Source organism: Littorina saxatilis, linkage group LG16 (assembly GCF_037325665.1).
Source record: "Littorina saxatilis isolate snail1 linkage group LG16, US_GU_Lsax_2.0, whole genome shotgun sequence".
Taxonomy (NCBI): domain Eukaryota; kingdom Metazoa; phylum Mollusca; class Gastropoda; order Littorinimorpha; family Littorinidae; genus Littorina; species Littorina saxatilis.
The window spans coordinates 1,388,902-1,404,323 of record NC_090260.1 but is presented as its reverse complement, the minus strand read 5'-3'; the positions used below and the strand labels follow the sequence as shown (position 1 = coordinate 1,404,323).

At 41.3% G+C, this 15,422-nt stretch overlaps 2 protein-coding genes across 2 annotated transcripts; both read left to right on the top strand.

The window, feature by feature from the left end:
- Positions 1-4,849: 4,849 nt before the first annotated feature.
- Positions 4,850-9,726, top strand: LOC138950170 (uncharacterized). Its single transcript, XM_070321911.1, has 3 exons — positions 4,850-7,409; positions 7,845-8,024; positions 8,785-9,726. Exons 1-2 carry the CDS (start codon positions 5,018-5,020, stop codon positions 8,015-8,017), a joined length of 2,565 nt encoding a protein of 854 aa, XP_070178012.1. The 5' UTR covers positions 4,850-5,017; the 3' UTR covers positions 8,018-8,024; positions 8,785-9,726.
- On the top strand, positions 8,179-10,295 carry LOC138951433 (uncharacterized). Its single transcript, XM_070323038.1, has 2 exons — positions 8,179-8,212; positions 9,745-10,295. The coding sequence occupies exons 1-2, from the start codon at positions 8,179-8,181 to the stop codon at positions 10,293-10,295; spliced, it is 585 nt and encodes a 194-aa protein (XP_070179139.1).
- Positions 10,296-15,422: the final 5,127 nt, after the last annotated feature.

Sequence of the window (15,422 nt, the reverse complement as noted above, 5' to 3'; positions counted from 1 at the left end):
ATCCTGCGGTATACACGTCGAACTCACGTTTCGCTAACGATCTACAAACATTTTAACATTGAAGAAATGAAGAAAACAACAAAGAATACACATAATCTGCTGGGGTGAAAAGAGCTGAGTGAAGATTATGAGTTGGCTGAAGCAGTGAGAGAGAGAGAGAGAGAGAGAGAGAGAGAGAGAGAGAGAGAGAGAGAGAGAGAGAGAGAGAGAGAGAGAGAGAGCGATAGAGACAGACAGTGATTCAAGGCGCACAACTCTAGTATTCTTCACAGGCAACCGCTTTGATCAATCCTGACAACAAAATCCTGATTCAAAATTCTGAGCGACAAAATAACAAGAGGCGAAGCCTTCAAGGCTCCCGTAAGAAATCAACAAACAGTAACATAACACAAACTCACTCACTCCGTAACACACACACACAAACACACACACACACACACACACACACACACACACACACGCACACACACACACACAGTTAAAACTAACGCATCATATCAACTCCATGTATAATTTTCAAAAGAAGGCAAACAGATAAAATGACTAGGGTAATAGGTTAGGTACCTGCCATGTGGGCACTTTTTCCACTGCTGTCCTCAGTCCTATACTTTTCATCAAGACTTGTCACCATGCCGAGTAGATCTAAATTCGGAAGTCTTCATGTGGCTGAGGCATATATCTGACATAGCGTCGATCTTGTTGTTGGTTAACCTCCTTTCTGAAACAAATGGCAAAATGCGATTAGTTATGATGACTACAACCTACACAAATATAAACAGTGTTTTGAAACAGAATAGTCAGGTTATACAAGCCACTTTACCTATGCAGCATGGTAACCCTACAATATGCGAAACATGTCGACTGCAGCAGCCTGGTTCTTAAAATAATTCTGACGGTCAACACAGCCAGAAATGCCAACAAAGACAAGAAAGCTGTGGCAAGGTAAGCTTACCAAACGTTACATAGCGAATCATATGATAGTGCGTAAACAGCAAACAGTAGATCTACAATCAAAGAGAGGATCGAGTCTGGAATGAAACGCGATACAGATCTAGCATTCAAAAACTGTCTTTCACGTTCAAGGAAGTTGTTGCAAAGTACTTAAGACTTACTAAATTGTACAGACAAAACCATGACAGTGCATGTTTTGAATCTGAGGAAAAAATCGTGACCATTTTGACTTTGAGAACAGATTCATTCCGTTTCCTTATATCTGCATGTTCAAGTAAATGGTGGACAGTTTTTTTCGGGCAGAGTAAACTTAACTTGAGACTCTACTGCAAGTCTTGAAATTCACATAAATCGAACCACGAGCAAAGACATCCAAACATTACAGGCACTTTAGATCAACTCATTTCACTAGAGGTGACTGCCTAGCACTGTGTTTGACATCCGTGTCTGCTGAAATAAAAAGAAATTAAAACAAAACGGATTAACAGTAGGTGACACGTTATCAGAGTGGGAGACACTAGATCTGTCTCTGAACTTACCGGGATACGGCTGCAAGATCGACACTGACTGCCGCGCTTTCGACAGCTCTTCCTCGCGTGGACATTGGAAACACGCTGTGCAGATCAAATTGTAGGAAATCTCCCTTTGGTATCTTCTTTATTTACTTTTCTGGAGCTTAGAAACCGAACAACATGAAATCGTCTTCCCCGGCGAATCGGCGAGGTGAGAACTGGACCACAATCCTTCGCGCGACCCCTGACCTGATCTTGACACCTGACCTGCCGTCTACATGCCAAACACGACACAAATCAGTCAACTGCTTGTACCCCTTCAAAAAACCCCACCACCCGTTTTCTTTGGATACACGCTTTAACTACACACATGCCGACACAATGTTGATCATTGCTTCAATAATTTGAAGATGGTGCTTGAAAATTAACCACGTGAAATGAGTATTTCGGTGTTTAGCCAAAAATGTTAAAGTTTCTACCACAGACATACACACATACATACATACGCACGCACGCACGCACAGACAGACAAAGTTTACCATCGCATAGGCTACACTTACGTGAGCCAAAAATTAAACTAAAACAGTATGCTTACAGTTTTGTTCATTTGCTATCGCTTTTAGAGCATTGATTGCTAAATCTGGTTCAACAGAACAAGGCTGTCCTGTCCCATCTGTCGTCTGGTGCAGATCTATCGTCTGCTCACAGATTCTTCAGCTAAGCTTACTGAACAAGTTTACCAACAACATGGAAATTGCCCCTTACAAAGTTGGAGATACGGTTAAAATAAAAGGTGGCGAAGAAGGTCGGATCTTGCGTGTGTTATTTTTCAATTTTAAAGTAAACAACGGTGTCTAGGTTCAGGTCGTGCATGCAGATATATTTACAAGTTTTGACCTACATTGAAAAAACAAGCAGAACAAAACTATACTGCAGTACAGTGGCGATAACTGCCGGCCTAAGACTGAACGACAGACATCAAAGTAAGGCTCACCTAAAATTAATGACGATTGAAAAAGTAAGTAGGCCTACAGTATAGACCGGTTGTAAGAAACCGGTGGGGACCCAAACTTTAGGTTTCTTATATTATCCGGTGTTTTCTGTAACCGCGGTTTGACCGGATATAAGAAAATATTATGTAAAATTGCTGTTTTCACACTATTTACGCCTTTACTTGTTTTTGTATGTTTAAATTGTATTACACACAAACACAGAGAGAGAGAGAGACAGAGAGACAATTTGCTACATCTCAGACGAAATAACGTGCAAATGGAATGAAAATTACTTCAGAGGGTTCGAAGTATAATCACCATTTGTGATGTACCTCGTCAGACTTTTGAAATTGTTGAAAGCTCAGAGGGTTTTTCTCCATATATGAGCCAGCGGAAGTATTTTGATTGTCTTTTATAATTTGTGGTTTGGGCAGTCTCCTATAAGTAAGACTATCTCTGTCTATCTATCTGTCTGTCTGTCTGTCTCTCTCATCCCCGCCCCACTCACCCCTCCTCCTTCGACTCAAATTGAGCTATCTCTTCTCCCCCTACTGTCTGACTTGCTATGTTCTTCAGTCATCAATATCCCCTACAACATCTCCCCTTCCTCTTACCGTGACCCCCACCCCCTTACGTTGCACAATCTCTCTCTCTCTCTCTCTCTCTCTCTCTCTCTCTCTCTCTCTCTCTCTCTCTCTCTCTCTCTCTCTCTCTCTCTCTCTCTCTCTCTCTCTCTCTCTGTTTCCAGACATATTTAAAACCGCAAAAGTAATTCCACTTCCCAAAACAAAAGACTTAACCGACATAAACAATTTTAGGCCAATTTCGCTATTGTCTGTTCCATCTAAACCATTAGTAAAACATGTACAAAACTGCTTGCTTCTGCACATGGAAAGCCGTGGTCTTTTCGCTCCATCTCAATCAGAATTTCACCCTAAACATTCGTGTCACACAGCTCTCGTTAAACTATGCGATACATGGCTCTCTGCCATTAACCATTCGGAAACTGTCGGCGCTGTCTTCCTTGATTTCAAGAAAGCGTTTGATATTGTTGATCACACAATTCTGTTAAAGAAATTATCTTGTTATTTAGGCGACGCATCCTACTTACCTTTTTTTCGTTCTTATTTAGTGAACAGAACGCAGTTTGTCTCCCTTAATGGTAACCGTTCTTCCATAGGACGGCTAATGCACGGCGTCCCACAAGGATCAGTTTTGGACCCACTTTTATTTTGCATTTACATTAACGATCTACCACTCTATATATCAGACAAGACGGCTATTAATGACCTTTTTGCAGACGACTCGTCTCTTTACACGCTTGGTACAAGTTTACAATCTATTGAAACCTCTCTTCAAACGAATTTGAACAACATATTTGATTGGTGTAAACAAAACTCAATGATTATACACCCAGGTAAAACTAAATGCATGGTGATCACAACACGACAGAAACACCAACTCGCTCCTCTGAATCTTCATGAATGAGCCACCCAGTGAGCAAGTAACCAGCCATCGTGTTCTCGGGGTCACAGTAGACGCTGAATTAAAGTGGCAGTCCCACCTCAACCGTGTTACCAAAACCTTATCTAAAAACTTGTTCCTTCTCTCCAAATTAAAGCATTACGCTGATACCTCAGCACTCAAGTTGTTTTATTTTGGTCATATTTTACCTCATCTGAATTATGCATCTACACTTTGGGATGGTTGTAGCGATGTTCACTTAAAAAAAGTAAATTCTCTTCACCGTCGCGCAGCTAAACTTATCATGCCGGGTCCGCAAACATCAACAGATCAAAAGCTTAGCAGCCTTAATTTGTTATCACTTAAAGATCAGTTATTATTTAATAAGGCGCTTTTAATGTTTAAGGTTCAAATAAACGAGACCCCACAGTACATGCGATCATTATTTCAGAAAGCAACAGACAGATATGGCTCAAACAAATTAATTTCCCCGCTACCCCGTATTGATTTATATAAAACCAGTTTAGCGTTTTCGGGCTCAACAATTTGGAATTCGCTACCATGTGAGATAAAGGGGTCAAGCACGATTAAACACTTCAAAGCGCAGCTTCGCAAATATCTGTTGTCACGAACAGTTACATTCTGAAGCTGGACCCTATTTTTTTGGCCTATGTTACCGTAAACAGACTATTTTTGTTGTTGGCCTAAACATGTTTGTCATTAGCACAGGCTTGCATTTTCTAACTTTCTAGAAAATGCAGTAATATTCCAAACAAAAAATCAGTAACTTCTTAACAGCATGTAGAAAAACAAAATTGTAATAGTATGTAATGTGTCCGGCCTTTAATGTTGCAAATTTGTTCCATGCAGATATATGTCACTTACACAACTTGAAAATTGAACAGTGCACTCTCCTTCCTTTGCAGGAAATCGCCCCTAGTCATGAAAATTCGCAGTCATTGGAAGAGTCGTGTAGCACCCTTGTCATAAAGAAACTGGATCTGGCAGTTCGCTGCCTGGCTTAGTATGAGCTTACAAGGAATAAATCAGACTGAGAGAGAACGTTACTTACAACGACGTTGAAATGTTGCAGTGAGAATGGCATCACCTGTGAAAAGAAACCCTCAAGATCCGCTGTTTGCGTCCTTTACGTCTGAGGACAATGAAAAATGTCATTCCTCTGCTACTTCTAACAATGAAATGTTTATTTCCTCTTCGGCTGCAAATCAAGGCAACTTGCCAAACAAAGACCTGCATCGCAAGGACACAATCCGTGGCGGATACAATAGACATTCTGATGAAAATGCATGCACAGGTAGTGTAGGACCACACAGAAAAGATATTGACAAGTATCACAAAAGTGGAATACACTTCCGTCATGAGTTACAAGTTAAAGATAAAGATTCGTCCATTTACTTTAATTTGAGTAATTGCAGCAAGGAATCGTCCTTCTTTTCTGGTGTACTTTCTGATGAATTTGACCACAAGAACATGACTTGTCTTTTGTTCTCACTTGAAACTTTGGTTTTTCAGTCTAAACGAACAGCTAAGTTCTCGAGCTTAGAATCAAATGTGCAGTCCATAAAAAGACCGAGAAAAAATTCGCGGAAATCAGATGGAAGTAGAGTTTTTCAGTTAGACGACCAGTTGGAAAGTTCCAATAACGATTTACCAGAGCGTAAGTCACCTTCTGAAGATAACACGAGAGCAAAGCCTACTGCTGATGGTAGTGGAAACGGAACAACGTTGAAAGACACTCACCGATCTACAGAAAGTTCAAAGAAAATTGAACAAACGTTGAGCTCAAAGACAGATGACGCATCGGACGGTGGTCATTCTAGTCACACACAGTTGCAGCCCCCGGTACAATCTAAGCCCCAGTCAGAGTCGCTCCCTGGGAAGCAACTTGACTTTGACAAGGAAGAGGGCGCAAAGCCAGCGGAAGCGAGTGGTGGACAAGTATCGCACCAAGAGCAAACCAAAGCTGAACCGAAGACGCACGAAAACTTTCCCCAGCTCAAAGTACTTGCTGCCTTGACATGGGAACGTGCGTCATCCGGAACAGAAAGCTCAGATTCCTCAGATTCTTCTGACCCTTACGAAGGGATGTACAGTGGATGTTCTTCATGTTCTAACCGTGACGACAGTGCTGTCTCATCGACTGCAACAGGGAACAGCAAACCACCTGATGTCAAAGATTCGACTTCAAGCAGGTCCTCTGATACTCTCCAAGATTTGTCCAGTCGTGGAAGACATCTTGTACTTCCTGCATCTGTGCAAGGCACTACTCGGGAACATGATCCGGAGATGTTAGATTATTCTGAAGAAACAACAGGACTGTCACAAAACGAAAACATAATGCTGATATCGGTACTAATGGTAGAAAATCCTTCGCTTATTATGTCTGTTTGCACAAGCAGTGAAGATGATGAGACTGTGCATACGGTATTCCACTTCTCTACACCAGTGACTGTCTCTTCCTTTGACTCGCAAGAACAGCATCAAAGCTACCACGAGTATATTCCCATCGTCTCTCCAATTCACACCGACATGCCAAAATTCATACAAGACTTTGCGAGCCAAAGGAAAAAAATGCCTCAAGATGGAGAAACTTCCACCCTTTCATTAACCTCTAACCCTCGTTCAGGGCCAATCCTGGCTCATCCTGAGGATGAAACAGGTCCTTTTGTAATAGAAGAGCAATGGGTCGTAATAAGAGAACGACAAGGAGCAACAGGATACACAGCAAGACCTCAGCATACTGGTTCATGTCATTGTTCGGAAGGAACTCCCATGCAAACATCTATACTCCATCATGTGCAATGGGAAGAGTGCTCTCTGACTGCTTCAGGCCACACCAGTCCTTCTTTCTCTGAACATTTGGAAAACGCTGATGGACAGATCTATGAAAACATCACGTCGTTTGCCATTTTCCAGCAAGAGTATGAGCACTCCTCTCAGCTTGGTGCATGCGCCGCACGTACGCCGATCGTGCCCCAGGAAGAAGGACATCACTTCCATTACGGGACACACCCCGTTGACGACCGTGGGCCTTACATCGCGGAGGAGGCACACTTCTCCTTCATACGCCAGGAAAATGATCAGCCTCGTCTTCCAGCACAATATCTTCCCCATCTTGTTCACCATTCAGCACGACCTCAACCGCAAGAAACTTCCCCCGCCCAACCCATCGCCCAACCAGAGTCGTGCTGTCAACAGAGCCACGCCCTTTCCACCCAACCGAGTGTCCAATCAGAGTCATTCTTTCCGGGTAGCCACGCCCCCGTAAGACTCCCACCAATGACAGTGCATGCTGCGGGGTCTCTACCACCATGGGCGACAATGACAGCTCGCATAGATCTGAGCCAGGCAGCCGCCCGGGACTACGCCCAGCTCAGGAGTCGGCGAGCAACATATGAAGATGACTGGCCAACTCATCACAGCGGGATCGACCCAACCAGTATGGCTCTGGCAGGATTTTTTCGCCATGGTGCGTGTGACTTTGCTAGTTCAACTTAGATTTGAGCAATATTTTTGAACCAATAAGGTTATTTTTTTTTTAGTAAATCGGATCAGAGAATGAGGTTCTCAACAACGGAAGATGTGCTGTGGTCACAGTTATGTTTCAAGCCTTAAGCTGTTAGGCGAAGGCATTTTAAGGTTAACATGTTTAGTCTTTAATTTGGTTGAACATGGCTGTGTTTACTTCTCCGGACTCTAGGTAATGCTGTAGAATATATACACTCGTGTTAGACAAAGAAATACAAGAAAAAGAAAACGACAAAGAAAAAAGACACCAACTAAACTTATTCTTTTATGAATGTACGTTTTGGATGTGTGACATATGATATAACATTGATTGATCGACACTGTGTTTTTAAAGTTGTTGATTTTTTTTAACCCAAAACCACTGATTGTGTTTAAGGACGAGGTCGCCGGGTGCGTTGCTTCTACTGCGGGCTGGAGCTGGACCCATCGGCACATCACAACATCTGGGACGAGCACGTGCGCTACAGACCTACCTGTGCTTACCTGCGGGCTGTCATGGGTTCTGACTTCGTTCTGCAGACACAGATGAGACTCGGCAGACAGCCGTAGACTGAAGGCAAGTACACCCCCCCCCCCCCCCTCTCTTTAAAATCTGAATCTGCCACATTCTGAGAAAATCATAAAGGGAGGTTCTTCTTCTTCGTCGTTCACAATTGATTTGTCTCCATCATTTTGTGATCAGTTGCGTGATGCAGCGCTTTTTGGCACCCATGGGGTCCCGCATCTCCGACTTCGGCCTTGGACGTTGGTCAGGGGTCCCTCCCCTAGACCAATTGCCTTCCTGGGCTGTTGAGCTTGGTCTGCCCGTGGTTCTATTTCGGAGTTTCCCTTCTCCTAGACTGGTTACCTGCCAGGGTTGACGAGTCAGTCTACCCGTATGAAGGGAGGTTGAAGGGAGGTAAATCTACAGAGTTTATAAACAGAAAATGTGAAAAAAAACTAGGTTTTAAAGGGGGGATTGAGACTTTTGAGAAATCCAGTTCTTCAACAGGGGAGTCTAAGACAGAGTTAGACCTAAATAGTTTATGAATAAAAAATAAAAATCTGAAAAAATCAAGTTATCAAGGGTCTATAAAACTCGCATGCTTTCACCTGCACAGAGCAGTAAGCTTTCACTATCTAAGGAGAAACAACACTTTACAAAGGACTGGTCCAGCACTGGCTGTGGCCTACGCTGGTTAGTCTAATTAACGGATGGATGGATGGTTTGCATGTGTGATTGATATGTAGGTAAATGAATAGAAGATAGATGGCTGAATGCATGGCTTTTGTGATTGATTGACTGACTAATGGAGAGATTGTTGAATTGATTTCAGGTCCAAAAGCAAACTTTTACCGGGTTTCTATGCGGGAAAACATTTTAACTGGGGAGCCCAGAATACCACAACAGCATTATTTGAAGAGAATGCTATGCAAGCGCTTGTGTGTGACAACACCATTTTAAATACATGGACTAAGATTTCATCAGAGTAGCACTTTGTAGTTGAAACGGGTGGTTTTTGATATATTGGACACAGCCAGAATTACATGATGTTGCCTTTAGGTGCGCATAAAAGAAATTATTCAAAGAATCGAGTGTAATGTGTGTGTGTTAGTGTGTGTGTGTGTGTTAGGTTTTTCGTTTTGGATAGGAAAGTTAAAGATTTGGTTTTTGTTGCATTCTCATGAGCTTGGGGGAACTGACATCCAGCTACATGTATTATTTTGGTCCAGTGAACATCACTCTTTGTCGGAAAATTAAGATGTCTGTGGTGTTTGCACTTTGCCTTTTCAACGATTAATATAAACATTGCTTTATGTACATGTATTTGAGATGATTTTGAAAAAGATACTGATGTTTTTTGTGTGAATCTACCGCATGCTCAGTATGGCTTAAGTAACGTGTTTTTTGTGTCTATCGGTGATAATAACGGTACTTGCAAACCCTTAAAAGAACACTTTTGGCTGCAAAATATACTGCACCTCCATAAAACACACACAAACCAAATTCCTGTTATCATCATGTTTTGGAATATAAAAAAACAAAACGTTTTTAGCTCTGTAATATGATTAATATTATCGTATACTATTTTACATTATTGATGTGTAATTTCGTTTTATATTTACATTATTTTTGTGTGTGTATAAGATTGATTTTGCTAATGATATTTATTCAAATATTTTCACGAATATCAACGGGGCTTTTGTCAGGCTGACAAGTCAATCGAGCTTGCTTGTATGCACCTTCCCTCAGAAAAGATAACAAGAATTTATTTAGATAATCCTCTCTGAATCAGAACTTGTCGCCCTCAAGTCCTTACAACAAAGATCTGACATCGTCATAAAACCAGCAGATAAAGGAGGGGCTGTTGTGGTTAGGGACCGCGGCATGTACATCCAAGAAGCCAATCGGCAGCTCCACAACACTACAGCTTATCAATCCCTTACGGAACCAACACTTCTGTCAGACAAAAAACTCATTGCCCAGACCATTAAAACTGCTGTCACACAAAACAAGCTTCCTCCTACTGCAAAACACTTGAACAAGTCTCAAGTTCAACAACCCAAATTGTATCTCTTGCCCAAGATACACAAACCTGACTCTCCAGGCAGACCTATTGTGTCCGCTTGCAGTTGCCCCACTGAGCATCTGTCTCAGTACCTCGACCATCTCTTGCAACCAATCGTTCAGACACTGCCTTCATACATCAAAGACACCACTCATGCGCTTCACCTTCTGGGTGAAATCAACAACAACCCTTCTTTTCATCCCAACCTTCTGTTCACCATGGATGTGTGTTCTCTGTATTCATCCATCCCTGATTCCGACGGACTTCCAGCACTTTAGTTCTTCCTGGACAATCGTTCTGTTCGCGACCCACCCACTCCGAGGCTCCTCCGTCTCTCAGAGCTTGTCCTCACGCTCAATACTTTTGAGTTTGATGGACAAGTCTTTCATCAGATAAGTGGTGTCGCCATGGGCACTAAAATGGGACCTTCCTATGCTTGCCTATTCATGGGCCACCTGGAATCCCAGATTCGTTCCACTTACACTGGACCTCAGCCTGAACTGTGCAAACGCTACATCGATGATTGCCTCGGTGCCACCTCTCTCTCGTTGTCTGACCTCACTGATTACATACACTTTGTCAGTAACTACCATCCCTCCATCAAATTCACCTTTGATATCTCTCCTTCCGCAGTCGCCTTTCTGGATTTGAACATTTCCCTGTCTGATAGCATTCTTTCCACCAGTGTTCATTACAAAGACACTGATGCTCACACCTACCTTACTTTCCATTCCTCTCACCCTTCTTCCACCATCCGGAGCATCCCAGTTTCTCAGACTGCGCCGCATCTGTTCTGACACAGATGACTTTGAAGAAAAAGCAGCAGAAATGTCTGACTTCTTCCTTCAACGTGACTACCCATCCAGCCTCTTGAATGTGGCCTTACATAAAGTTCGCTGCATACCGAGACAAGTAGCTCTGCATCCATCATCCACCTCAGACAGATCAGACAGACCTGTGGTAGTTCTGACCCACCATCCCCATAACCTACCTGTTCGCCACATTTTGAAAACCAATTGGTTCATCCTTAAGTCTAGCCCCTCTGTTGGTGAAACGTTCAGCCTGCCACCCTTGTTGGCCTCCCGACGGGACTGCAACCTTCGAGACTCCCTGGTTCGATCCTCTCTTCGTTCGCCAGTTCCCCTACAACCCGGCACACACGCATGCCAGAACCCTCGTTGCCACACCTGCCCCCACATTTGCCATTCTACCACTCTGACCGGCCCCAAAAAAGATTTCAACATTAAACGCACGTTCTCTTGCACCAGCCGCAATCTCATCTATGTCATATCCTGTCTCAAATGCCCCAAAGTACTCTACATTGGTGAGACCGAAAGAACCCTCTCTACCCGCTTCACCGAACATCTGGCAGATATTCGGCATCGCCGCTGTAGGTCTGTTGCCCAACATTTCAACAGCAGCAACCACACCTCCCTGGATGCACGTGTGAAAGGTGTCTGGCAAATGTACAGCACCTCCACAGACAGAAAACAAGTAGAGTCCGATTTCATATTATCCCTGGGCACATCCACACCTGACGGTTTGAATGCGAAAATGTGATGTACTTGTATTCCCCAAACATACTGTGGATTTACGGTACGTGTGTGAATGTGTGTGTGTGTGTGTTTATGTGTGTATTCATGTGTTTGGTTGTGTGTGTGTGCGTGCGTGTGCGTGCGTACGTTTGTTTCCCCCCCTCCCCCCCCCTCCTTTTTTATATTTAGTCAAGTTTTGACTAAATATTTTAACATCGAGGGGGAATCGAAACGAGGGTCGTGGTGTATGTGTGTGTGTATGTGTGTGTGTGTGTGCGTGCGTGTAGAGCGATTCAGACCAAACTACTGGACCGATCTTTATGAAATTTGACATGAGAGTTCCTGGGATTGATATCCCCATACGTTTTTTTCATTTTTTTGATAAATGTCTTTGATGACGTCATATCCGGCTTTTCGTGAAAGTTGAGGCGGCACTGTCACGCCCTCATTTTTCAACCAAATTGGTTGAAATTTTGGTCAAGTAATCTTCGACGAAGCCCGGGGTTCGGTATTGCATTTCAGCTTGGTGGCTTAAAAATTAATTAATGACTTTGGTCATTAAAAATCTGAAAATTGTAAAAAAAAATAAAAATTTATAAAACGATCCAAATTTACGTTTATCTTATTCTCCATCATTTGCTGATTCTAAAAACATATAAATATGTTATATTCGGATTAAAAACAAGCTCTGAAAATTAAATATATAAAAATTATTATCAAAATTAAATTGTCCAAATCAATTTAAAAACACTTTCATCTTATTCCTTGTCGGTTCCTGATTCCAAAAACATATAGATATGATATGTTTGGATTAAAAACACGCTCAGAAAGTTAAAACAAAGAGAGGTACAGAAAAGCGTGCTATCCTTCTTAGCGCAACTACTACCCCGCTCTTCTTGTCAATTTCACTGTCTTTGCCATGAGCGGTGGACTGACGATGCTACGAGTATACGGTCTTGCTGAAAAATGGCAGCTACTTGACTAAATATTGTATTTTCGCCTTACGCGACTTGTTTTGTTTTTGTTTGTTTGTTTGTCTTTTTGGGGTTTTTTTGGTTTTTTTTTTCCCTCTGTTTCCCCCCCCCCCCCCCCCCTTTTATGAATGTGTATCACTTTTAGTCTAGTATGCCTGTGCCCATGACATCATCCAACCACTTCTCTCCCCTTTCATTCATTTCCGTTCCTAGAGTTCCTTCCCTTTTTTGCGTGTTTCCCCTCCATTTTCTTTCAAACCTTGTTCGTTCCGTGTTGCGTCTGCTTTTTATATTTAGTCAAGTTTTGACTAAATATTTTAACATCGAGGGGGAATCGAAACGAGGGTCGTGGTGTATGTGTGTGTGTGTGTATGTGTGTGTGTGTGTGTGTGCGTGCGTGTAGAGCGATTCAGACCAAACTACTGGACCGATCTTTATGAAATTTGACATGAGAGTTCCTGGGATTGATATCCCCATACGTTTTTTTCATTTTTTTGATAAATGTCTTTGATGACGTCATATCCGGCTTTTCGTGAAAGTTGAGGCGGCACTGTCACGCCCTCATTTTTCAACCAAATTGGTTGAAATTTTGGTCAAGTAATCTTCGACGAAGCCCGGGGTTCGGTATTGCATTTCAACTTGGTGGCTTAAAAATTAATTAATGACTTTGGTCATTAAAAATCTGAAAATTGTAAAAAAAAATAAAAATTTATAAAACGATCCAAATTTACGTTTATCTTATTCTCCATCATTTGCTGATTCCAAAAACATATAAATATGTTATATTCGGATTAAAAACAAGCTCTGAAAATTAAATATATAAAAATTATTATCAAAATTAAATTGTCCAAATCAATTTAAAAACACTTTCATCTTATTCCTTGTCGGTTCCTGATTCCAAAAACATATAGATATGATATGTTTGGATTAAAAACACGCTCAGAAAGTTAAAACAAAGAGAGGTACAGAAAAGCGTGCTATCCTTCTTAGCGCAACTACTACCCCGCTCTTCTTGTCAATTTCACTGCCTTTGCCATGAGCGGTGGACTGACGATGCTACGAGTATACGGTCTTGCTGAAAAATGGCAGCTACTTGACTAAATATTGTATTTTCGCCTTACGCGACTTGTTGTTGTCTTTTGTGTTCTTGTTTTTCCTGATGAAGCTTCCATAAGCGAAAATTCGTACCGTCTTGTCTCGTTCTTGTATTGGTGAGTACAGTATTCCTTTGTTTTTTTAACTTTGTTCATCTTACCACAGTCACTTCGTTGTTTAGATTCTAATAATCCCTGATATTATTATTTATAAGGAAAGAGGAGAACTGTATTTGACGTCACTGAAGTGAAAATAGCAGGGTAGACAAGTCATACCTTTTTCTGCTGTTGTGTTTAAGAAAATGTGAGTTTCGAAAAGTCAATTGGTTTCTTTGAATAATTAAACAGAAAAAATGCATGGAATCCCAGATTAAAATAACAAAACAAACATTTGTATCACTTCCCTATCACCCATTGGCCAAAACTTATTAACACTTGTTTTAGAATGCCTTCTTTCCTTGTATACATACTAACTTGACGGTTGATTAAGTCTCTGATTTATAACTTTAATCACTTTAATTTTTGATGGTACACATTTTTTTCTTTCCATGGGAATGCAGAATTTGTATCGATGTTGTTGTGGGTGTTTTTATTTGTATCTTTTCAATGTACAGTTATGTGAAAATGTGTTCCGCATTATTTGCTAGTTTTACAGTGACACAAAGGGTAGTTTATTATGGAGTTGATTGGCTTTTAGTCAGTTTTATTTTGAAACAGGTTTAAGGGGGAAGAGAGCAAGGATGCTGGTCTTTTGGTTATTTTCACAGAGGAAGTAATTTTGTTTTAACAAGAGTTGTTTTGTAAAAATAGTTTTGTTTGTGTGATGTGACTTTGGCAACGAATGTGAAAAAAGATTGAATTATTAAAAGTACTTGTACCATGTGTGTTTGATGATTGTAATATTAACATTTTTCTTACCTTTTGATGTGGTATCTAAATCGTTGCTGCTAGTCTCGACTTTTTTATGTTACTGTTCGTTATTTTCATTGTTTTCATTATCTTCTACTTAGTTTAACTAAACCTTTTTGTCCTTTCTTGAAACTATTGTTCACAACACTTTAAGCCCCTAAACTAATAATTCACTTGAGTAAGCATTCTTGTTTAAATTGTGGGCTTATAACCAGTTGATACATTTTTACTTTACGTTTTTTCCGCCTTTCTGGTTGTTTCAGTTACATGAATAATCTTTTCTTGTGTTTTTCCCTGCTGACCCATTTCAATGCCCCCCCCCCCCCCCCCCCCCCCCCCCCCCCTGTGACTGGATTTTTTGTTTCCTTCAGACTTTCTGTTCATTGTTTTAACTTTTTGGTGATTCTCAATTTTTTTCAAGTACATTTTTGTTGAGTTATCTGGTGTGTGTGTGTGTGTGTGTGTGTGTGTGTGTGTGTGTGTGTGTGTGTGTGTCATCCTTCTGCAATACATATTACATACTCTGTTAGAGTCCACGTTTAACAGAGAAAAGGGAAACTGAATAGAAAGAAAAGAATAAAGAAACAAGCAAAACGAGTAGTAAGCAAGCAAATAAAACATCCCCGACAACATTTTCAATAAAGGAATAAATAGTTCAATAGAATGAATGAACACGAAAAGTCAATTCATAATAAATGAAATCACTAGTATTTTTGCTCATTACTTTGTGCTGAACTGCAATGTAGCTGTAATTTTAATTGTTGTGTGAAGGAGGCTATCATTTTACCACAGAATAGTTATTCTGAGAATCTACTAAACCATGAGTCATTATGAAGCACAACTCCCTGCTTGTGACGTGAGGAGACAGGCCTGAGCCAGCGCGACCAACACAC

Bases quoted from the DNA above. Each gene is read 5' to 3' on its own strand.
- LOC138950170 (XM_070321911.1), top strand. From the start codon at position 5,018: ATGGCATCACCTGTGAAAAGAAACCCTCAAGATCCGCTGTTTGCGTCC. The intron at 7,410-7,844 runs GTGCGTGTGACT...ATTGTGTTTAAG, and splicing joins GGCAGGATTTTTTCGCCATG to GACGAGGTCGCCGGGTGCGT.
- LOC138951433 (XM_070323038.1), top strand. From the start codon at position 8,179: ATGGGGTCCCGCATCTCCGACTTCGGCCTTGGAC. The intron at 8,213-9,744 runs GTTGGTCAGGGG...TCTCTGAATCAG, and splicing joins CTCCGACTTCGGCCTTGGAC to AACTTGTCGCCCTCAAGTCC.